This window comes from Anopheles coustani, chromosome 3, assembly GCF_943734705.1.
Source record: "Anopheles coustani chromosome 3, idAnoCousDA_361_x.2, whole genome shotgun sequence".
NCBI classification, from domain to species: domain Eukaryota; kingdom Metazoa; phylum Arthropoda; class Insecta; order Diptera; family Culicidae; genus Anopheles; species Anopheles coustani.
In genome coordinates, this window is record NC_071288.1 from 24,300,268 (window position 1) to 24,324,946 (window position 24,679).

Genomic DNA, 24,679 nt, shown 5'->3' on the forward strand with positions numbered 1-24,679 from the left:
TATTTAACACATGTTCTGTACTATTCTTACTAACTAAACTTTCTTCTCTCTTGTTCTGATTTTTAGTAACCGACAATAAACAGTAACAAAATTGTTGTGGCTTTCGAATGTATAAATATCTGATATTGCAATCTCAATTTACATCTACTAAGTACGGTTTTATTAAATACACCTTGTTTGGTTCTTTTACACATTTTTTGTTTTGTAACATTCATAATCTCTAGCACCTTAAAACCTAAATCATCTAAGTAAGGAAAACATGCTCAAAGCGTAAACGAATACGAGGATCCCATTAGGAACGAGCACTTCCCCTGGGACCGCTAAATCTATAACCACCCACACCATTTCACTGTGTCTTTTTCTTGCTGACAAAACGATCCAGAAGCGCATGAAATATGCTGCCCGGAATTCGCTGATTTTTATTAATAAGCTCTTCGATGGCGTATGCCACCTTTTCCTGCAACTCCTCAGGCGTCAGCGTCGGATCGTACGGTATCGGTGCACCCAGATGCGTACGGAACTTTACCGGAAAGCCTCCGTAGATGGGACGCACCGGGAAACGTACCGCATTATAAAGCCGGATGAAGAGTGGTTTCGCTAAGCCAACGGAGCGGAAACCCTCGCGTAGATTTTCGGTGAACATCGGAATAATTGGCTGAGGATAAAAAAAAGGTAGGATAAAATTTAGTTGCTAACGATGGTTGCCGACGCTCGATTGTGATACTAACAGCTTTTGATTCAATTGCAACTTTTGCGAATCCAACTCTTCGCCTCCACAACAACTCATAATTACTATCGCCAAACTGTGCCTCATACACGCCGCCCGGTGCTATGGAGAGCAAGTTGCCTTCCCGCATTACATTCGCACACGATTGCACCGTGCCGGGACTTATTTTCATTACCCTGGCTAGCAACGTCCAACCGGGCACTTTGTTCAGGAATCGATCACCAACGGTGTAGATCAAACGCTGCCGTTTTAGATAAACCCGTGCGGTAAAGTAGTACATATCGATTGGAATGGCACCGTGGTAGTAGATGATAAGGGCCGGCCCTGTTTCGGGCAGATTTTCCAAGCCACATACTTCATATCCTAGGCAAGATTAAGAACAACATTATTCACATAATTTCATCAAATTGAAATAAGCATTTCACTACCATGAAATATCCATCCATGCGCATCCCAGACCACGGCCACCAAGGTTCGGGCGACGTCCCAGAAGTTAAAATCTCCCTCATTGTACACCTGCAATATAAAACGACTGTGCTCGGGGCGCAAGGAACGTTATTTGTGGGGTTTTTTTAAATAGCTATGCCTGGAAGAAGGGTCAAAGCAATATTTACCTGTGCAGCTTGTAAATGTAGAGAAAGGATATGGTACAATAAATCAGCAGCACGAATGCGCAAGGCAATAGGAATGTAAACAGTACCGGTGTCAGCAACCGGTACAGCCAGATGGAATAATCCAAGTCTATGTATTGTCCTGGCAAGGTTGGTTGATGGAAGGCAAACAACATTTAGCAAATGCGACAGACAAACGGTTCGTGTGTGTTTTTGACAGCAGTCGGAAAAGGTACGCTTACCGATATATGCGAAAAAGGTAGAATTGTTCACAGTCTCATTGCTCAATACTAGTACGTCTTCGACGGTGCTCATGGTACTTCGTTAAGGAGTTCTTTAGCCTTTTATTTTCCTGCTTTCCAACAGTGGCCGGCACCGCTTGTTCCCCTAGCACGTATTCGATGGGGAAGTGGAGTGAGTTTACTGCAAATAAAAAGACACTCCGTGAGGCTTTTTTTCTACGCAGGTAGGGGTCAACGCAAAATGATAATTAACTTCCCGAACCACTCGAAATGATGGCGGTTTTACTTACCCCAATTAAGAGAGCACGCGTTTGCACGGGGGGTCTTTTCACGCGAAGGTCAAGAAACGGGGTTGCTGCTGCGGAGTGTCGCACCGATCGTCGTTTGTGGCGGATGTGCATCGATGAGCAGCTGTCCCCTGGGAATGTAGCGAATTGCCAACGAACAGAACCGTTTCCTTGCCGCCACTAAAGAATAGCGTGTTGGTTCGTTACCCGATGACGTGAAGGTATTTTTTGCCAATCAGTCTTATTTCTTATCGGCGGTCACAAGGGATGACGAGACAGTCGGCGACGACGGTAGACACTGCATCGTCATACGCTTTGTACTGGCTGAAGAGTACAAGCCACACACTCACTGGGACAATGGTGGTTAAACTTGCAAATCGACTTTGTTCGATCGACCGCTTTGTGGGGCGTATGCTAAATTTTCTATTTGTACTTCATATGGTCGTCCATATCGTACAATAACTCACCGAAGAGGGAAAACCTACGAGACACTTCCCTTTCTCTTGCCAAGTGTTGAGTGTGTTGATGTTTACAAAAACGATGCCCAAAGCGTAAACAATAGATTTGACAGCTGATTTGGAGTTGCAGCGAACTTGCAAATGGGTGCTACATTGGCATTATTTACCCCATGTAGCCGTTGCTTACATTCAAATAAAATAAATGAACATTTCTTGCCAACACACTTAAGTTTATTTTGTCTCACCCGAAATACAGGCATTTTGAGTTGAGGCATTTGTTTCGCAATTTCAATGAAATAATTTATTTATAGCAATGCTGGTTGGTTCTGCTCTAGATTGAAGTTTACAAATCTTGTGAATAGTCGTTATTACGCTCAAAGTTTCAATACCACAACGTTGCCGAATAAGGAGTTGAATGTGTTTTGGTTATCCTTTATTCTTTTATCAATGACCCCTGGATTTGCGACAAAACCGGATTTAAGAAATTTGGATCAACTAAAGAACAACCTTTCGGTGCACAATACAATACGAAAGTTATGGGGGAATTTGAGAAAACAAACTATTTTCCATCGTGTGAAAACGTTCTTCGTTCGACGGTTTTCCGCCACTATACGCTGCAGTTTCGAAAAAGAAAAAAAAAACAGTCCTACCTCTCCCTGACCAACATTTTACGTAAGCTTCTTCGCCTTCTGGTAAAGCGTATCGACGACCTTGCCCATATGCTGTATCGTCTCCAGTGCAGTCTCATAGGTTTTGTCGACCGGTGTCTCCTCGAACACGATCAACACTCCGATGCCCTGATCGAGGATGCCGCTAAACTTCTTGTCCAGGATCATCTGGGACAGCTTCTTCTCCACTTGGGCGATGGGCAGGGCAATCTGGTCCGCAATGAAGCTCACCTCGCACTGCGAGTACGGCTCGATGATGCGGCACAGGTTCTGCTCCAGCATCGTGTCGTACAGCGTGCCCAAGTGTGCCTTCACGATGACGTCATCCTCCAGCTCCTTCTTATACTTCTTCAGTGCGTCCTGAAAGTCGGCTAGGGACCGTTTGTGCGATGCCTCTGCGACCGCCTTCATGGCATCGATGTCACGGCCAGAATATGTGATTGCCTGCAAGAAGAGATGAAAATTGTCTATTGGGGTAGCCAGGTGAATTATTTCGTTCGCAGCCAACTTACCAGCTTACCGCTCACAATTTGATTCACATCGTCCGACTGACCGAGCATAATCTTACACAGCAACATATACTTGAGTGCGGTAAGAGCCTTGCTACTCTGCACAGAATCGAATCCCTCAAAAGCTTCATAGAAGTACGAGAAAGCGGTTTTAAAGTCGCGCTCGTCGGCTGCATGAAGAATGCCGGACTGCAGATCCAAGGTGGCCTGAACCTTCGGCGCACAATAGATTGCATTCGCTGTGGTACGAGCGGAGGTGAGGGCAGCGCGAGCCTGAAATCAAAAATCATCGTTACTGATCCTCCTTTGTCCGGATGGTGGAAATTATCCAAGCCTCCATACTTACCTTCGGAAGATTGCTCAACGCGTGATAGGTTTTGCTCTCGAGCAGTTGGACCTCCACCAGCAGATTTTTATCATCGAGCTTCTTCAGTTCCTTTAGCAGCTGGCTGCCAAGGTTGAGCGCATCCGTGTACATGCCGGTATCGAAGTAGAGCGCAATCAGGCGCGCCTCTAGCGACTGCCGCAGGAAGGTGCGCTTTTCCTGCTTTGCCCATTCGATGCACTCCTTGCATAGCTGCACCTCGATGCCAGTTTCGGCCTCCAGGTCGAGAAATAGGTCCACCAGCGAGCGCACGAGTTTGGCCGCTTTCGCTTTGCTCAGGAAGCTCAGGAACGGACGGGTCACTTTAATCAGATCGGCCAGCTCTTTGGCCTTGCCCTCCTTCTTGTACGTCTCGCCAAGTTCGAGAATTTTCTGTTCCTTTTGTCGAATCTGTTCCTCATCGTTTTCGTCCACTTCGAGATCGCGGGCAAAGTTTGTCATATCCTGGCGGTTCAGTGAGTGCGACTGGGCACGATCGATCAACATAGCGCCAGCCATCCTTACTATCTCTTTGCCTTTGCGAGAGGATCTTTGTGCACTTGTGAAAAACTAACTTTTTTGCTTCCTTTCTTTTAAACTGATTTCACAGAACGTGCAGCTGAAAACAACAAAACGATATAAAGTTTGTTAATCTTATACTTAGTGTGCCTCTTTCTGAACCATTAGGCACAACTTTTGGTCCCGTTTCAGTGGCCAACTATGCTTGTCGTAATGGACAGCGGGCAGAAGGAAGACGCAGGGGAATGCGGAACACCGACGAGGCTCGTCTCGTTCGAGGACAATGACGTTCAAAATCACACAAGTCATCGGAACGCTGCCGAACCAGATGTCAACAAGATTCCATTTTGCCCCGGATTTGGAGTAGAACGTTTGCGTTCGGTTCACTTTGTTGTTTTCCGCAAATGCACTTGGATTACTTACCGAATAGAATGTTTTGTTGATGTTTTATCGATGGTTTAACAGCAAAATTCACGCCACAATTTATGCCGAGTGCAGTGAGAGTTGTGAGCAGCGCTTTCGACAATTCTTCTGAATTTTGTCAGTCATTCGATTCCAACCGCTCATGTTGTCAGCACTGTTCGTGCGGCTGTCATCACTGTCACTACACGTCGTGCAATAAAATAAAGGTTATGTTTATGTACGAAAAAGGTTGTATTGATAAAAGAACTATTAAAAATATCAAAATTAAATCAATCCTAATCTACTCTCATTTATTTCAGTCAGACAGAGACGATTAATATCTGTTTTTCAACTAACAAGTTAAACCATCCAGGCCTTATTCAATTGGTCTCAAGTGTAGCGAAACTGAAAGCACTTGTCAAACAACACGACAGATTTTCTGACATTCTTCTGTCAGACGTGGAGCAGATCGTGTCTGAGACAGGAAAAGAAAAGCCTGTGAATATTGAAAAACGCGTGGGTAGCTAGTGGAAGTGGATATTCAACGTTTTAATACAAGTAATTACGTGGCTAAAGGTACGCAGACTACAATTTACGTGGTTTTTGAAGAAGTAAGTTTGATATTTAGCACTTTTGCCGTGGTTTTCGCTTTGATGTTCTAAGCAACCTTTACCCAAGAATTTCGTAATAAAAGATGGCGTCGGTCATCCCAAAATAGAATTTGCTCATCCTCCTCGTGGAAATAATCGTCATATCTGCAAGGAAAGTGCAATGCTATACCGATCATTCTATAACTGTACCATATTTTTCATTCCCAGATACATTATTATCAAAAATACTTCTCGGCGAGTAATAAGCGCTGTGTTTGTGACCGCGTGTGTATACGGTTTTCTGCGCATTTAACTGCAGAGTTCAAGATGATGAACAACGGCATCAGCAAAATACATTTCATCAACTCCACTGGAATGTCGCTGAACGATCGGTTCACAGCCTTTTCCAAAGGTCCTGCCATGGGAATGACAGTTTCCGGACTCGAAAGACCTCCTCGCACCCGGTCCAATTCGGTCTCTAGAATGGATTCAAACCGCCTGCTTGTCGAGCGCTGGGACCGTTCGAATGCAATGCAGTCAGCCATGCAGCTAAAGAACGTAAGCAAATATTTTGCTATAGATTCCTCATTTTTTTTGTCAACAGTTCAAATTTCACAATTTAATTTTTTCCTTCTACAGACTGCCATTCGCCGACCCGCTCGTCAGCGGCTTCAGCGAAACACTATGGCCTTGCAATTCAAGCGTTCCATTGATAAGCTGGAAGGAGGACTGCAACGTTTTCAGCGTTCAAACAGCTTCAATAATATCGCAACGTAAGTGGAACTTATTACATAAACTGAATTTGTTGTCAATTTTAATTCAGGGGAAGTAAACGTAAACATATTATTGTGGGAAGTATATTATTCTTGGCGTAAACGACCTTGTTGGTCATGCCTGCCCGTTAAGGGCTTACGAGACTTTCACCCTATGTGTACAAGATACGTACAGGGGAGGGTACGGTCTCGGTTGAACCCACGTCGTCGAGGTGGTAAGCCTTGGCGCTCATGGATCGATTTTTTAACGTTCGGTTGTCGCGGACCCCTATATTGCTGAAATCTCTTTCGTTTAAACATATTCTATCGACTCCGATCCTCTTTGTCAATAAGGCTCAAATTTGATATTAAAGTTAAAGGAAAAGCGTCCTCCGTAAACGTGCTGATGAATAGTAAAACTCTGACTTTTCACACAAATGTTACTAAACAACTGTCTCGTTTAAGAAATCAATTGGTAGAACTTACTATAAAATCTAAACCCTTGAATATAGGTTAACATCAGCTTTGCCACTGTCGATAAAATTTGATGTCATAATTCAAGGAAAAGCGTTCTCCGTAACCATGCTTATGTGAAAAGTAAAACTATGATTTTTCACACAAATGTTATTGAACAACTGTCTCGTTTACGAAATCAATTGGTAGAACTTACTATAAAATCTAAACCCTTGAATATAGGTTAACATCAGCTTTGCCACTGTCGATCAAATTTGATGTCATAATTCAAGGAAAAGCGTTCGCCGTAACCATACTTATGTGAAAAGTAAAACTATGATTTTTCGCACAAATGTTACTGAACAACTGTCTCGTTTGAGCAATCAATTGATATCTAAACCCTTGAATATAGGTTAACATCAGCTTTGCCACTGTCGATCAAATTTGATGTCATAATTCAAGGAAAAACGTTCTCCGTAACCATACTTATGTGAAAAAAAACTATGAATTTTCACACAAATGTTACTGAACAACTTATTGATCTAAGAAAACAATTGGTAGAATGAACTATAAAATCTAAACCCTTGACTATAGGTTAACATCAGCTTTGCCACTGTCGATCAAATTTGATGTCATAATTCAAGGAAGAGCGTTCGCCGTAACCATACTTACGTGAAAAGTAAAACTATGATTTTTCGCACAAATGTTACTGAACAACTGTCTCGTTTAAGAAAACAATTGGTAGAACTTACTATAAAATCTAAACCCTTGAATATAGGTTAACATCAGCTTTGCCACTGTCGATCAAATTTGATGTCATAATTCAAGGAAAAGCGTTCGCAGTAACCATACTTACGTGAAAAGTAAAACTATGATTTTTCGCACAAATGTTACTGAACAACAGTCTCGTTTAAGAAAACAATTGGTAGAACTTACTATAAAATCTAAACCCTTGAATATAGGTTAACATCAGCTTTGCCACTGTCGATCAAATTTGATGTCATAATTCAAGGAAAAGCGTTCGCAGTAACCATACTTATATGAAAAGTAAAACTATGATTTTTCGCACAAATGTTACTGAACAACTGTCTCGTTTAAGAAAACAATTGGTAGAACTTACTATAAAATCTAAACCCTTGAATATAGGTTAACATCAGCTTTGCCACTGTCGATCAAATTTGATGTCATAATTCAAGGAAAAGCGTTCGCAGTAACCATACTTACGTGAAAAGTAAAACTATGATTTTTCGCACAAATGTTACTGAACAACTGTCTCGTTTAAGAAAACAATTGGTAGAACTTACTATAAAATCTAAACCCTTGAATATAGGTTAACATCAGCTTTGCCACTGTCGATCAAATTGGATGTCATAATTCAAGGAAAAACGTTCTCCGTAACCATACTTATGTGAAAAATAAAACTATGATTTTTCACACAAATGTTACTGAACAACTTATTGATCTAAAAAAACAATTGTTAGAACTTACTATAAAATCTAAACCCTTGAATATAGGTTAACATCAGCTTTGCCACTGTCGATCAAATTTGATGTCATAATTCAAGGAAAAGCGTTCGCAGTAACCATACTTACGTGAAAAGTAAAACTATGATTTTTCGCACAAATGTTACTGAACAACTGTCTCGTTTAAGAAAACAATTGGTAGAACTTACTATAAAATCTAAACCCTTGAATATAGGTTAACATCAGCTTTGCCACTGTCGATCAAATTTGATGTCATAATTCAAGGAAAAGCGTTCGCAGTAACCATACTTATATGAAAAGTAAAACTATGATTTTTCGCACAAATGTTACTGAACAACTGTCTCGTTTAAGAAAACAATTGGTAGAACTTACTATAAAATCTAAACCCTTGACTATAGGTTAACATCAGCTTTGCCACTGTCGATCAAATTTGATGTCATAATTCAAGGAAAAGCGTTCGCAGTAACCATACTTACGTGAAAAGTAAAACTATGATTTTTCGCACAAATGTTACTGAACAACAGTCTCGTTTAAGAAAACAATTGGTAGAACTTACTATAAAATCTAAACCCTTGAATATAGGTTAACATCAGCTTTGCCACTGTCGATCAAATTTGATGTCATAATTCAAGGAAGAGCGTTCGCAGTATCCATACTTATGTGAAAAGTAAAACTATGATTTTTCATACAAATGTTACTGAACAACTGTCTCGTTTAAGAAAACAATTGGTAGAACTTACTATAAAATCTAAACCCTTGACTATAGGTTAACATCAGTTTTGCCACTGTCGATCAAATTTGATGTCATAATTCAAGGAAGAGCGTTCGTCGTAACCATACTTATGTGAAAAGTAAAACTATGATTTTTCGCACAAATGTTACTGAACAACTGTCTCGTTTGAGCAATCAATTGATATCTAAACCCTTAACTATAGGTTAACATCAGCTTTGCCACTGTCGATCAAATTTGATGTGATAATTCAAGGAAAAGCGTTCGCCGTAACCATGCTTATGTGAAAAGTAAAACTATGATTTTTCGCACAAATGTTATTGAACAACTGTCTCGTTTACGAAATCAATTGGTAGAACTTACTATAAAATCTAAACCCTTGAATATAGGTTAACATCAGCTTTGCCACTATCGATCTAACTTGATGTCATAATTCAAGGAAAAGCGTTCGCCGTAACCATACTGATGTGAAAAGTAAAACTATGAATTTTCACACAAATGTTACTGAACAACTTACTGATAAAGGAAACAATTGGTAGAATTTATTATAAAATCTAAACCCTTGAATATAGGTTAACATCAGCTTTGCCACTGTCGATCAAATTGGATGTCATAATTCAAGGAAAAACGTTCTCCGTAACCATGCTTATGTGAAAAGTAAAACTATGATTTTTCGCACAAATGTTACTGAACAACTGTCGTTTAAGAAAACAATTGGTAGAACTTACTATAAAATCTAAACCCTTGAATATAGGTTAACATCAGCTTTGCCACTGTCGATCAAATTTGATGTCATAATTCAAGGAAAAGCGTTCGCCGTAACCATACTTATGTGAAAAGTAAAACTATGATTTTTCGCACAAATGTTACTGAACAAGTGTCTCGTTTGAACAATCAATTGATATCTAAACCCTTGAATATAGGTTAACATCAGCTTTGCCACTGTCGATCAAATTTGATGTCATAATTCAAGGAAGAGCGTTCGCAGTAACCATACTTACGTGAAAAGTAAAACTATGATTTTTCGCACAAATGTTACTGAACAACTGTCTCGTTTAAGAAAACAATTGGTAGAACTTACTATAAAATCTAAACCCTTGAATATAGGTTAACATCAGCTTTGCCACTGTCGATCAAATTTGATGTCAAAATTCAAGGAAGAGCGTTCGCCGTAACCATACTTATGTGAAAAGTAAAACTATGATTTTTCGCACAAATGTTACTGAACAACTGTCTCGTTTAAGAAAACAATTGGTAGAACTTACTATAAAATCTAAACCCTTGAATATAGGTTAACATCAGCTTTGCCACTGTCGATCAAATTTGATGTCATAATTCAAGGAAAAGCGTTCGCCGTAACCATGCTTATGTGAAAAGTAAAACTATGATTTTTCGCACAAATGTTACTGAACAACAGTCTCGTTTAAGAAAACAATTGGTAGAACTTACTATAAAATCTAAACCCTTGAATATAGGTTAACATCAGCTTTGCCACTGTCGATCAAATTTGATGTCATAATTCAAGGAAGAGCGTTCGCAGTATCCATACTTATGTGAAAAGTAAAACTATGATTTTTCGCACAAATGTTACTGAACAACTGTCTCGTTTGAGCAATCAATTGATATCTAAACCCTTGATTATAGGTTAACATCAGCTTTGCCACTGTCGATCAAATTTGATGTGATAATTCAAGGAAAAGCGTTCGCCGTAACCATGCTTATGTGAAAAGTAAAACTATGATTTTTCGCACAAATGTTACTGAACAACTGTCTCGTTTAAGAAAACAATTGGTAGAACTTACTATAAAATCTAAACCCTTGAATATAGGTTAACATCAGCTTTGCCACTGTCGATCAAATTTGATGTCATAATTCAAGGAAAAGCGTTCGTCGTAACCATACTTATGTGAAAAGTAAAACTATGATTTTTCGCACAAATGTTACTGAACAACTGTCTCGTTTGAGCAATCAATTGATATCTAAACCCTTGACTATAGGTTAACATCAGCTTTGCCACTGTCGATCAAATTTGATGTCATAATTCAAGGAAAAGCGTTCGCCGTAACCATACTTATGTGAAAAGTAAAACTATGATTTTTCGCACAAATGTTACTGAACAACTGTCTCGTTTAAGAAAACAATTGGTAGAACTTACTATAAAATCTAAACCCTTGACTATAGGTTAACATCAGCTTTGCCACTGTCGATAAAATTTGATGTCATAATTCAAGGAAAAGCGTTCGCCGTAACCATGCTTATGTGAAAAGTAAAACTATGATTTTTCGCACAAATGTTACTGAACAACTTGTTAATCTAAGAAAACAATTTATAGAACGTTTTAGAGAATCTCAGATTTAAAACTCAATTTGGATCTCATGTCAAGTTCTCATAATGTTTGTGTTTTTTTTTCTTTAAACCTTACATAATATGTGCTTTTGTGAATGTTGTTTTCGACTCAGGGAATATATAATATTATCGTTACGTATGAAGATTTGCAGGAATATACCACCTGTAATTATTATATAAGTACATCTTCGGAAGGTTAATATATTGTTATTAATTTGTGACATTTTTGTTTGTTTTGTATACTTGCAGAATGAATGCGGATCGTATTCAGTTGCAGAGGACCCGTGGCATGACTCCATCCATTGCCTCTCGTCTCGGAGGTGGTGGGCAAACGCGACGTGGACGCAGTGTTTCTCGTGGTCGCAGTGCCTCGCGTACTCGCAGCACGTCTCGCGGTCGTCAGCCTTCACTTGGTCGCACAAACTCTCAGCTGGACCTACGTCGCGCCGGATCGCGTGAACGGCTGCCCCGCGCTACTACCCCACGCACCAATCTGACCCGCGCCGGAAGCCGCAATCGTCTGAACGTGGCCACTCTGCTTCGCAAAGCAGTGGCACCCAATGATGCCCGCCGACGCCTGCTTCGTAAAACCGCCGTCCAGGCAGTAAAGGCTACCAACAACGGGGCTGCAAATCGCAGTCGCAGCCGTAGCCGTAGCCGAAGCCGTGTTCGCGCAGCAGCCGCCATCGCGAACACAAACGCAAACAACAACAATAACAACAATGTTGGAAGGGCACGTTCGCGCAAGCGGGCCAGCTCCCGGGGACGAAACGTGCGCTCGGGAAGCGTGAACAGTCGGCTCGGTACGAACCGCACCAACGAGCTGGCCGCCACAGCGGTGGCAAGTGCCCGTGGTGGTGGACGGGTGAGCAAGCGCAGCCAAAGCCGCCGCCGTCGTGGTGTGAAGAAAGCGGCCACTACCGCTGTAGCCGCCGTCGGTACGCGCGTCGGACGCCCCCTGAAGAGGTAATAATTGAGGGTGAATTGGTGTGCCACCCGAAAGGTGTCTCCAACACCGCGTATGACCTTCTAAGCAAATCGTACTCGATATGCAACACACCGGCCAGGAAGGAGCGCCGTCATCCTATGGCCTGGGAATGGTCTTTCTTTCACCCGCCGCTTGCTGATCCACTGAATGCGCCTCATGTCTGCACCGGCTCTCATCATCAGCCGATCGAGGGCGATCTTCTATCCTTCAGCGTCAAATTGCTACCCTTCCCCTAAGGCGGTTTAAGGTTGTGTCTTCGTCGCAAAGCTTTACCCCGAATGGAACGCAATTCTGCTGACGTCCGCAACCCAATCCTCAAGCGAAAGGACGGCATCTCTTCGCAGCTGACGGTCAGATCTTCCGGATGATGCATTTCAAAGGAGATGGAGCTTTTAAATTGATTTGACGAGAAACACACTACTACAAACCTACCGGCGAAGCAAAGGGTTTCGTCTGCTGGACTGTAGTTCTCATTTCAGCAGCGCTCGTCTCGTGTGTGGCTTTAGCAAAATCGGTCGACAGGTCCCACCATAGTTTCGCGAGAAAAGTTAACACCTTGACGGCACTTCTAGTGGCTTGAGATTGGCATCGAGACGGTAGCGTCGCTTTTACTAGAGTACTTACTCCTCGATCTTCAACGGACTCAAGCGCGAGTTCCGGTCGAGTATGTTTAATGCAAACGCTTGTCTCCCTCCTTTCCGGCTGATGAATGAAGGAAGGAGCGTCCATTGCCTCTAACTCGCCCTGTCGTTTGCTACCGTGGGACTTAAAACACGGACCTGTGCTACTACGGCCCACTACGGAAGATGTAACCAAACTGCGGTGCCCCGCCTGCCAAAACTGGAACCGCATGCCGGATGCGTCTGTGTGTAGAGATTTAGTTTTCGGGGAATGAATAATGCTACCTAATATTGGTAAAGCCGAGCAAGCAGCCATATCCGTCATCTACCGTGGGCGCTCGAAAATGGACTTGACGAAAGCTGTGATGACGCGATAAAGATAAGATTTCGTAACGAAACAGATGGCCTCGGCGGTCCCAAGAGAGGTAGAGAGCAAACGCTTCGTATTGTGAATCCTTGTTTGAGGAGGAAAGGCGATCGAGGGGATGGATGGTGGTGTAAAGCAGATGAGGTTGGGCGCTGGAGACTGCTTCTAGTATCGTTCGGTGAGCGTTTTCGGAAGCGGATTTTGCTGGATTGGTGAGAGACATACCTAGAACCGTAACACTTGTATTCACATTTTCATTTCACTTGTCCGGTTTTGCTATAATGTTTGGTTAAATATTGTCAGGATTTTTGTTTTGCAACACACGAACCCGGTTTTCACAAACGGGGAGTCCGTACAATCCAGAGTCACTTCAGCATGATGTTCATGTACTTCAATATCTTCATTCGAAAAAAAGCACACGAAACTGGAGAACGATACTAGTAGACTTTCTACTGGCCGCGGAAGAGGATACCCTGTGGTCCTGTGAGGATTGCACTGGATGTGTTGATGGATCTTCTGAATGTAAACGGAAACACGAGCCTCACGTCCTGTGCAAGACCGTCGTACTCGCGCCGGAACAATGTAAACGAACCACGACAATTATCAATTTCTTTGCAGAGAAACTGGAAGGAAGGGAGCAGGCGGAAAGGCACAACAGCAGCAGGCTAATGGCAACAAAGCTGCTAACGGCGCATCCAGACGAGGACGCTCTCGATCGCGTCGTGCAAACTCACGCGTTCGTGGACGCAGTGGTAAGTGTGAATGATTACATGTAGATGCCCAAAAAACGCAAGCTAATTTCTTTCGAATTGTTTTCAGCTTCGAAAAATCGCACTCCTCTAGCGAAGAAGGAACCGAAGAGCCGCGAGGAGCTGGACAGTGAGCTGGATCAGTACATGGCAAACACTCGGACCTTGGACAAAGAGATGGAAGAGTACATAAATGGTACGGGCACGTCACGCATCTAAACGCATCGGAAGCATTTCGAATCGAACCGGCAGCGCTCTTCGTTCCGCGGAACCATCCTGTAGAAGTATCCCGACCAATGAGCGGGAGAAGAATACAAAATCTTTCAGTTTTGTTTTAAGACTACACGTCCACCCGAGACAAACGCCCCCGGGTGACGTAGAATATCAATGTTTAACGAAACAAACTCAAACATCATGTGTAAATAAGACTCGCATAGTTTTTAATGATCACTATTAAATAAATAATAAACGAATTCTTTTAAAAACATTTCGACATTCCTGTTTTAATTGATTCGTTTCGTAACATTTAGTTCATTTTAATTCAAGCATATCATTTCATAGAGGAAAATGCAGAATCTTTCGGTGTTGTCATATGTTGGGTTTTTTTTGGGAATCGTGCGCATGTGCCGAAACGAACGGGGTTATTTGACAGCTCTGACAAACGGCTTCAGGTGACGCGGTACAAAGATGGAAGCTGGCAGAGAGGAGGACGCTCGGTCAAGCGGCTGTTTATGATGTAAACAACACTGAACCTTGAACGCGTTCCCATCTCGCGGTCGGTGCATCTTAGAAAAACACGTGTCCTTACATTCTGAATCGTTCGGCAAATCGGTTTACAACTCTTTTGTGGTGATAGTGTCTTGTGTTTGTCGGAAGTTGGAAGCAACAATGGTTGTACCAGAAGAATCGCCGCAGGTGGGTATTGATTCACGCAGGGTTACGTTATGTTGGTTGATATGTTGTGTGTGGAAGGCACCATTCTTCAACAACAACAAGTATGTAGGTCATGTTCAATTCGGTTGGCCAGAGTTATGTTGCCGGTTGTGGTGAAACTGAGTTTGCCGCGTGGACGTAATGTACCGGTTTAGAAATTCTAGTTCGGCAGAAAAAAACATGTTTCTTGTGAACAATGACACCGTAGCGAATGTTTTCAACATGCCGGACGCTTTAGAGATTTATTTTCATTCGGAAAACTGTTTCAAATACCAGCTTCATCCCAGCCATGCGTTCAAGTTGCTTTTGTTGTCGAGTCACATTTGGTTAATTTTTTATGCATACTTTAAAATGTAAGCCTGACGTCAATTTCAATGTCACGGAAGAGATAACAAACACCCCGTTAATGATGATCGATAAGCGTTTGGGGTTGTTTTTTCTTCTTTGCTCCTCTCTTTACACTTTTTGTCTCGCTCATGGGCTACTTTGACTGTGAAGATGCTGATCATATGGAATTAGTTCAGGGGTTGGCAAACTAGTTCTTGTTTTAAAAGGCAGCATGAAGTTGTACACACGAATGAGATAATACTTTTATTGGTTTATTTTTGAATAAAATTGATTTAAGGGTACCCAGTTTGACCGTCATTTCAAGCGGTTCATCGTATATTCATAAGGATAGAACACATTACTACCACGTCTGAGTTGATTTTTTCTATCATAAAATCAGTCCAGCTTTAGCTACAGTTTAAACTAAATTATTTGCTTTATAAGAAAGTTACCTCTATTTTACCTGACTGAGATAAATGTTCAAGGCGGATTGTACAGCTAATGGGTTTTTTTTTTAAATATTCCCATCTCTATTCATCCTGAAGCAAAATTGATCTTAAATACGTTGGTACATCGGTACGCAGACACTCGTGCCCAATGTTGGGTATGCTGCAGTAATGTCACTTTTATTAATTTTTGTTTTGAAGAAAATAATCTGAGGATTTCATTTGTATGCGTCTCTTTCATTTCGCACCGATCACGAGGCTCCTGGCATGTAAAAAAAAAACTAGCCATGCTGATAGCAACCATATATCAGTTGAGTTATTGAGGTTCATCGTAAAATCAGCTGAGCAGCAAAGTGAACGATGAATAGCTACTTATATCCAGTTTATATATGGCATACACGTCGGTTTTGTCTTGTGATTTATTTACTTTCGAAAATTGTCTAGTTTTGGGCGTTTTTAGAAGAACTAGAAACGAGTATTACCTCAAGTAAGAAAATTCTTATTCTTTCATTTCAATCAGAAGAACCATCACCATTTCCTAAAACTGTATAAAAAATCAAGAATATATATTTATTATAAAGGATTCAATTTCAATAAGATCAGCTGATTTAGCTTGTACCAGTTAACTATTTACAACTGGCTAATATTAAGTAAAATATGAATGTAACAATTTTTATTTTAAAACATTAAAAACATTTGAAATGTATGGCATCGTTCGGTATGCAGTATTTTCGACAGTTTTAGCAAAATCCTGGTTGGGTCATTAGAATGTCAGTGAAAGCTCTGTTATTCCCTTTCCAGGCGGCATTCTGTTCAGTAGTTCCAGAGAAGCTTCCTCCCTGGGCCCGAGGGTTGTTAAATCGCCTGACATACATCACACACACAAACACACACATGCCGGTTCGTGAGTGACGGTGCTTATCGCAAGACTCAACTCAACCAGCCAACCCAAAACCACCCCCCTTTTGAGTTTGCGTACCGTCGCATAGTATATTTGCAAACCTTCCCGATACCGCTTGACCTCCCTTCCTCCCTTCTTGACATGTTCGTTCCGTGGTGGGGGGGAGGGGGGGGGGAAGCAGTCAACCAGCGAGTATTTTCTTCCCCCAAACTTGATGGATGATCTTGGTAGGACAAAAAAGGGATCTGCGGGTAAGGATGGATGTCAACTAACTTCCGCCTGCAAAAGCAACGCTCCCTCTCCTTCCCCCTAATGCAAAGCTGCGCTGATGCGTGTGTAAACGTAGTTGAAAAGATTATGTTTGAACACTCCAAAAAGGAACTTGCTTTTCCTTTTCGGCACCCTCTCGTAGCACCCCGACGAAACCGTGTGTGACACTTTGTTCTTGGCGTTTGTGAAACAATGGCAGTGCACACGGATCACATTCCACTGGCAATAGTCCCCCCTCCATCCCGCCACCTCCTTTTCCTTTGCGGCGCCGGAAAACAACTGGAAAAATAGGCAATGCTCCGGTGGTGGAGGCGCCAGGTGATGGAAAGATATCATATTGCTTGGATGAACGCTAACGCCACCGCACCGCCGGGGCGATTCCGGTGGAGGGAAGGGGGGCGAACCCGTCAAGTGTATCGTGCTCCGAGTGGATTTTGGAATGTTTAGAAATCGTAACCGGATGCTCAAGGTTGGCTTACGTTACGGGGCGGGGGAAAGTAGTAGAACTTTGGCAAGTTACAATTTCACGAGCTTTTCGAGTTAATCACCGGCAAAGGATGTCGGGAATGTGTAACGAACATTCAGGGCTTGTTTTACTCCTTGATTAGCTGCAGTAGATTGCAGCTATGTTGTGTCGGTGGGAAAGAAAACAAACACGAAAACACGCTGCATTAACACTCCACATCATAAATCTTCCCGACTGTCCGCCATGGGATGGGGTGGGTATAAAACAAACAGAATTAAATGCAAATGTTACCGAGTGGTTTTTTTGTTTTTCTTTATACTCGGTAACCACGTGGTAATTCATTTTTACAGAGTCGTTAAAAGATTCCTTAAAAATGACGCTCGGTCGCGTGTTGATTGCTGATGATGGTTAAGATTTGTTGCCAGCACTCGCCGTGGTTGTGAAAAGGTTTATCTAGATGCGCACGCCTTAATGGTACAATAATTTTCCAGTACATTCCTTACAGACACGCAACTTTACGGCATGCAACATTAGCCGCCGAGGTATAAAAAGGATTTCGCAATCGAAAATGAATTGTCAACAGAAGACGCCGGGGGAAAAAATGTTCTCATCCATCGCACTTCCCATCGAGCAGATCTGTTTTCGATTGTGCTTAAGCGTCTGCTTACGTAAGTCGTTCGGAAAGTGGATCTTGTAATATATCCCTCGCACCGGCATCCGGGACGGTTAACAGGAAAGCCGAATGCGGAGAGAGCGCTAGCGATAAGACGCCCAAATTGGTGCAATTCATTTGCTGCTTTATGCCAAACCGTCGTAGCCACTGGACAAAGTCGCAGACGGCACGGATTGATTGAACAACATCAATCAATTAGCGGCAGCCGATGGAGAGCCTTTCAGAGCGGGGAGATGGCCACGCAAGAAGTCACAAGGCTTCGACCGTTAGTCTTTTGTTTTTCGATCCGTCGGTTCAGAAGTGGATTTTGCAAGCCAAACACTTAACGGATTTGCTGTCGGGATTTGTTTCTGCTTACTGCGCGCCATCAATCAAGCAATTTGATTGAACGCGTCGAAGGAAGCGGGAGCTCATTTTCATGTTCGGGTTGAGCTTCCCGGACCTGGGTGGCCTGGGAGCACAATTCAATCACAGCGGAAAACCCACCCGGCTAACCAGTGTAACACCCCGCCTGCTGGCCGCACGGCAGGTCATGGACACATTGGGCCTCACTACGGCAGGCAATGGCGCAATGGCGATCGTGAACTTGCCTTGAACCCTTGAAGGCTGACGCATGGCAAACCGGGCCGTATCGGGAAGGACACATTTGGGGGAAAGCACAAGAAGTTCGTACTTTTACGAGCCGTCGTAAAACTTTTCGTTTGTTTGGCTTCATCATGTGATGGCGTAGCACGTTTTCCATTTCCAACCATTGGTACAGGGCGCTGTGAAACGGGGGTTTTCACTCGAAGCAAAAGTAGTGCAAATTATTCTGGCACTCCACATTAGCGCCGAAACAATGTCGTCGGTCATTGCTCATCGTCGGATCGTCAAAGTGCGGCCGCATTGAAGTGTGTCGTGCACCAAAACCCCCGTAAACGACTGTGATCGCTCGGTTAGATCAGAAATAAAGAGGTCAGCAAAAAGTATGACCCCGAGTGACGTTAGAGCAGTGGTTCTCAAACTAGTTTCTTCCAAAACTCAGGTTTTCCAACATCATCTTACATACGTTCGTAATTCTAGAAACATGATTATAATATACACGATTGTATTAGTTCAATTTTTTTTTGCACATCATTGTCTTATCAGTGTGACTAAGGAGCTATCAAATCAAATTGAAAATGTTTAGTTGCAAACGATTGAAGTTTCTTATTTCCTCGATTTATAATTTGGAATAGCATAATTTCTGCTCTCGATGTATAGATTGAAATAACGTTACAATAAGAACTTAGTATTCTTATAGAACTTTGTTATTACGGGCTGCTATTCATACAGACATGTTATTAAATCAAACAGATGTTATTAAGAATTTTTAACAATGTTTTTTACAACAATTTACTGCTATTTTCTCATAAAGTATTTCACGGTTGATGTCATGTTGAGGAGTGTGTAAGGTTGAAACATGAATGTTTTTAACTTTTTATTTATGCCAGCTTATACGTATTCAGATTTCGGGCAGCTAATTGATAACAAATAAATCCCCAATCCAACTGATGGACCGGTACGTGTCTCGCCTTGAGAATAGCTGCCAAGGAGCTTAACTGGGTGTGGTACTTGCCGGAGGTATCTGCTTCGCAAAGATTGCCAACTTGGCGAAACGAAAGTTTTCCCCGCGAAGGTGGCCCCATCCATCGCAATGATTTCGTTGTTGCTGTTGATGATTAATATGGCAATCGAAGAGGAATAGGGAGCACGCAGGGCTGGAAGACGGGAGGCAGTTATTTTCCACTTTTCGCGAGGTCCTTCGTTGAAATAATTAAGCAGTGCAGTGCTATAAAAAAGTTAATCAAACGATTGCTAATTTGTTTTCCCAGAAACTCCGGGTAGCCGAGGAGACAGTCGGAGGCGGGTCCGGCACCCGGCGGCGGTGGTTCGTTACCGGCCGCAGTTCGGTTGTTCGGAGGGACAATTTATGGTTATCCTGTTGTCACTTTAAGCTGGCTTCATTTTTACGGTTCCCTTCGCGGGTCGACGAGGGCCGTAGGGATTGAGGATTGGCATAAGCGTTCGGGGTAAAAGAAAACTGAGCAAATAGAAAAAAAAAGGAATCCTTCCTTTACTCACGGTTAAGCCGCACGGGGAGGGAGGGATGGTTGCGACACTCCGTTGGCCACAAGCTTGGTTTCGCTTGTCCCGATACACCAGGTTTCCGTTTCCATTCGTTTTTTCGTGGTCGCTCTGCGCCGCAGTTGGTTATTCCGCGAAATGGAAGCTCGTGCAACATTTCTTTTGATAGTCTCTAACATACGTAGCCCAAAGGGAGGAAGGCCTGAGGTTCGGTTTTTAGCACAAATATGTACCTTGCCCACCGCTCCGTACTGGGTCCGGTTCCACAAATTTGCTGCACGTTGGTGCATCGGGGAAGAGCAAAACTGGAACATAAAATAAGAGAAAAGCTAATTATTGGCACGTGCCACGTGGACCTGAGCTGAAAGAGCTTCGGCATAATTTGAGTTTAACATGTATTCCATCAATTCGTGGACAAGTTCTGCAGCTAATTACATGCTCCACTTTAATTAGAGTAGTATAATTAGTAGCAACAGTGTGGAAATATTTGGAGCATCCTTAAAAGTGTTGATTTATATAATTCCAGTTGTTGCTTCTAATAAATAAAGTATTAACGATGAAACGATGATTTCGAAAAGTCCTTAACTAATGATTTTGAGATGTCTTTAAACATCTGCATAATTATCTATATATTATGTATGGTTTAATTTACTACTACATCTTTTCAGCTAAAAGTTGTTAAAACAGTGATGTAAAGCGGCACATTTAATTAATTTTTCTATAAAAAAGTGTGACGAAAAATTTGATTGATTTGATTTCGTGTTCCTACAATGATTTGTAGATGTTATACTTAAATTTAACAATTGTGTTTGTTGATTAGCGTCGATCATAAAAAGGGACCATTTGTTATCTTTACAATTTGAAGATTTATTTCAGCTGTTTCTTTTGTCATTTCTTCGTCCTTAATGCAGTGATGTCTGGCAAATCTCCCTTTTATATGCGATATAATGCCATCCATTTTATTCCTCCTTCCATTAGATTTCCCAAAACAAGCGAAACGAGTAACATATCTGCAATACGAATGCTGGAGGATTTATTGTTTTACAACAATCGAAACAAAGGGCGCGAGATGATGGTGGTATCTCCGTTGGATGGGTGAAAGATTTATGCCACACCGCTGTACTCCGCTTTTATGACGCTCCTTATGAGATGCATCCAAGTGGGAATGGCAAAAGGTAATACCGAGTCAGTAATGCCAAGCCCCGAGCCAAGCTCCACAAGTTCCGACGCGAATGATGGCGTCATAAAGTCTGATGAGATGTTGCGAGAATTGGAAGATAAAGAACCGGTACGTTCCGGTTTATCGCGCCAAAGACTTCGCCCCTTCTGGCTTACTAATTATGCTCCAAGGAAAGTCGTAAGTTGCTAAACCATGGCCTTCTGCATCCTCGTTTGCGTGAGACATTTTCTCTTTGGCGTTTTCCCTCCGCAGTAACCTCCAGTGGGTCGTTTGATCGCTCCAATTTGGGCGGCTCTTTCTCGTCGATTTAATCACTACCCCGTGGCGAGGTCCATCGTCTCGGAAGTCTCGGGGCACGTTGAAGGGAACTCGAGGACGCGAGACCATTACTCAAACCCCGGGGCCGGGGTTTCGCTGTCCCTCTTTGCCTCCACCAGACTGCAGCCGTATTTTATGTCATCGGCCAGGAGCTCCCCGACACGCGACAGGCCTGTCAAATGACGGCGATTTATTTGCGTCACCAGTGGCATTAATTTTATTTCTCACATACGTGCCGAATTGCGTATACAATTCGATTAAATGGCTCCCAATCCGTACGCCCCGGAGTGCACACAGCCCGGCCAGGCAGTCCCCGGTCGGTTGGCGAATGGTGCATGAAATGGCATACAATTTAACAGTTCGGTCCAGTCCGGATGATGCTCTTCGGGGTGTCGTGGGAAAAAAGTGGGCCAAAGCAGAGCTTTGGTGACAATCGAATCGAAATTGGGGAAAATAGCCACAAGCTGGCAGACAAATAGGTTTCCCCCCCCTCCTTTGGTATGGGCTCGCCAGCTTGTGCGGGAAAATTCGATTTTCGCCAAAATTGAATGTGAACGGTTGGATGGCTATCATTTGTTGGGTGTGTAAGTTTTTTTGTGTGCTTTCCGCAATATCAGCCCATTCAACTCCCGACGATGGCGCATTGTATCGGTTTTATATGGATATACAGTTTCATTGTGTTTCTCGCCCTGCATATCATCGCCGTGCTGTAAACGAATGCGACGTCGGTGCTTTCCGCTAGCGCGCAAAACTGTTGTTTCTTTTCGCAACTGCAAAATGTTGATGAAAATGTGCGCTTCCTCTTGTTTCCGCCGCTCCTTGCTACTAGGGTGTACCCATCTTATGGGCATTCGGCACGAAAAATTATACGGAATGCGTCACCGTGCGGAAATTGTGTCAGCGCTCGTCAATAAGGATATATTACATTTGCCAGCGTAAATTTGCGGTATGCCAAATAATACAAAAATTACACGTAGCTGCGACCTGTGTTTGTTTGTGTCGGTTTTTTTCGTTGCATATTGAAAGCTCAGTTGCTAGTAATGAATAGTTAAACATAAATGCAAAACCATGTCTTCCAAGAAATGTTATGCGTTACCAACTGCAATTAAAAAAGGTATGGATTTAACCATTTCATTTGTAACAGGTTAGTTCAAGATTTTGTATGTACCTCATGCAACATGAAACCCGAAAATAGATATAAAAAAAAATCTCGATATTTAAAAGGTTTTTCTTAAAATGCTACAAGATGATACAATACTTTTGGTTCTTCTAATAACAATTCTGCAGAAATGTGTCAAAAAGAATGTAGGAAATATTAAAAGTCCATAAAGTGTGAAATGAATTTGCTCGATTATTCAATTTTACTAATTGTGAATTTTCGTTGGAACATGCTGATTTTCATGAATTCGAAAGAAATCAAATCGTGTGGAATGAACTTAAAATCCATCAACTCTCGAGAGCATCATTGTGTCGTGCGGTTTTTCATTCTTTCATTTACTTTTTTTCCCATTGCCTCGGGGCAATCATACTTGAGCTAGAATAGTGAACTTCCTTTCCTTTGCATTATTCAATAAACTGGCACTGGATCTATTTCGCTTCCATTTCACTGCACCGACCCCGGGTGATTCCCGGGCACGCATGTTCGTGATCAATAAAACATTTATACCGAGGCCCCGCGTCGTCGTCGTCCTGCCCGGCGTTGCCTCTGCATTATGCAGATTAATCCTTGGGTGCCGGTGTCCCGCGCCTTCTAGCACGCCACTTTCCCTGCCCCGTGCCCTTGCCCGGTCATGGCGTTTGGATGGCAGCATATTGTTGCCGGTGGCACCGGGCGTGTATGTATCTAGCCGCAGCGGGACGATGTATCGGAAAACGCCAGCCGCCCGTGGGTAATCGAAGGGAGGCAGAGAGTGCTCTCGGTGCTGTGCGCACGATATAGACACCTCGGTTTCCGCACTTCAGCGAGGCCGGATAGTGACGCACGGTGGCCTCGGGTGGGCTCGGCCTTTGTCCAACCCGCAAGCACTGCATGGCAGTCGTCGTCGGGCTTGCCGTGACGGCGATGATGCCGATGATGGGTTGATCAATATTCGCCTTTCGCAAAACGGGCCACCACTTTTGGAACGACCGTGGCGTCGTGCGGCCGTGAATACGCAAAATGTATTATCGTCTTGCGGTTCCGCAAAGGATGCACCCAAAAAGAAAGAGAGAAAGAGAAGGAGAGACAGAGAGAGCGATAGTTTTCCCGATGTTTACAGTGAAAGCATCAACGATGAACGCATGGCACCTGATTGACGAGAACAGGGTAAGTGGGGTGCGTTGGTGGTTGGCAACATCGGTTTAATTGACCCGAAGGTGATGCATTAGCAATAGAACTGCTTTGTTTTGCGTTGGTTCGTTTTGCAGCGTAAACAGACGGATTCATAACAGCTTCAGGTGCAAATCCTGTTTGACAACCTTTCGATTTAATGGAGAAATTTCTCACGCCTGCTTGGATTGTTAGGGGGTTTTCAGTCCTTGCCAACTCATCTGTTAAACTGGCAGTTTTGCATGGTCTTATTTTAGTTTTAAGCACTTTCACGATTGATTTTTATAATCGTCGTTTATTTCCTTTCATTTGGCTGATAACGAAAATGAAATACAATACGATTTAAACTAAAAGACAAAAATCTCGTCAAAATTACACACAAAAGAGTTGGAAATGTGCAAAATCCAAATCGTACTCTGATTTGTTTTTGTTTATTGGTTCAGTAGCGTCAAGTACATACTACCAGTTGGATATAAAATGCATTTTATCACCGCACACATTTTGTTAAATTCACTGAAATCAATCCTTCCAGGGATCAAACAATCGAAAATTTAATCATGTCGTAAAAAGCTACCCAGAGTTTACAAAGCGGGAAATGATTTCGACAGAACTCACTTCTCGTACCCTCCTGCCATACCGTACCCGTGCTGAATATCCAATTTCAATTTATTTCGTGCACCGTGCGTGCATCACAAAAAAACAACCGACAAAAAAGGACATTAATAAACTCGCGTAAACTAAACCGTGCGGAGTTTGTGTCGCACAAAGCAAATTTAATTACCGTATGCTGTTTGCTGCCAACAGTTTCGGCTGCGTAACGCGTGGCAACGGCAGGAGTTTTCCCGTGGTGTGCAGCATCAAACTAAGCAATGGTCGCCCCGTTGG

At 42.7% G+C, this 24,679-nt stretch overlaps 4 protein-coding genes across 5 annotated transcripts in view; 2 read left to right on the forward strand and 2 right to left on the reverse strand.

The window, feature by feature from the left end:
• Positions 1-147: 147 nt before the first annotated feature.
• Positions 148-2,382, reverse strand: LOC131272604 (monoacylglycerol/Diacylglycerol O-acyltransferase-like). Its single transcript, XM_058274414.1, has 6 exons — positions 1,871-2,382; positions 1,581-1,761; positions 1,342-1,480; positions 1,156-1,259; positions 729-1,090; positions 148-655 (listed from the first exon to the last, which is right to left on the reverse strand). Exons 2-6 carry the CDS (start codon positions 1,651-1,653, stop codon positions 347-349), a joined length of 987 nt encoding a protein of 328 aa, XP_058130397.1. The 5' UTR covers positions 1,654-1,761; positions 1,871-2,382; the 3' UTR covers positions 148-346.
• Positions 2,383-2,741: 359 nt separating this feature from the next.
• LOC131261443 (26S proteasome non-ATPase regulatory subunit 11) lies at positions 2,742-4,929 on the reverse strand. The gene is made up of 4 exons (XM_058263476.1): positions 4,809-4,929; positions 3,849-4,485; positions 3,506-3,775; positions 2,742-3,437 (listed from the first exon to the last, which is right to left on the reverse strand). The coding sequence occupies exons 2-4, from the start codon at positions 4,383-4,385 to the stop codon at positions 2,994-2,996; spliced, it is 1,251 nt and encodes a 416-aa protein (XP_058119459.1). The 5' UTR covers positions 4,386-4,485; positions 4,809-4,929; the 3' UTR covers positions 2,742-2,993.
• Positions 4,930-5,282: 353 nt separating this feature from the next.
• LOC131261529 (uncharacterized protein DDB_G0287625-like) lies at positions 5,283-14,353 on the forward strand. 2 transcript variants are annotated; one of them, XM_058263588.1, is made up of 6 exons: positions 5,283-5,398; positions 5,606-5,935; positions 6,017-6,150; positions 11,392-12,108; positions 13,736-13,869; positions 13,937-14,353. In XM_058263588.1, the coding sequence occupies exons 2-6, from the start codon at positions 5,705-5,707 to the stop codon at positions 14,083-14,085; spliced, it is 1,365 nt and encodes a 454-aa protein (XP_058119571.1). In that variant the 5' UTR covers positions 5,283-5,398; positions 5,606-5,704; the 3' UTR covers positions 14,086-14,353. The 2 variants fall into 2 exon arrangements, with proteins under 2 accessions (XP_058119571.1, XP_058119572.1); XM_058263589.1 differs by having other exon boundaries at positions 5,347-5,363.
• Positions 14,354-14,600: 247 nt separating this feature from the next.
• The window catches only part of LOC131261199 (nicotinamidase), a 46,572-nt gene continuing 36,493 nt past the window's right edge, over positions 14,601-24,679 (forward strand). The window contains exon 1 of the mRNA XM_058263166.1: positions 14,601-14,781. Within this exon, the coding sequence (XP_058119149.1) occupies positions 14,755-14,781 (27 nt within the window). The 5' untranslated portion in view covers positions 14,601-14,754. The remainder of the gene's footprint in view (positions 14,782-24,679) is intronic.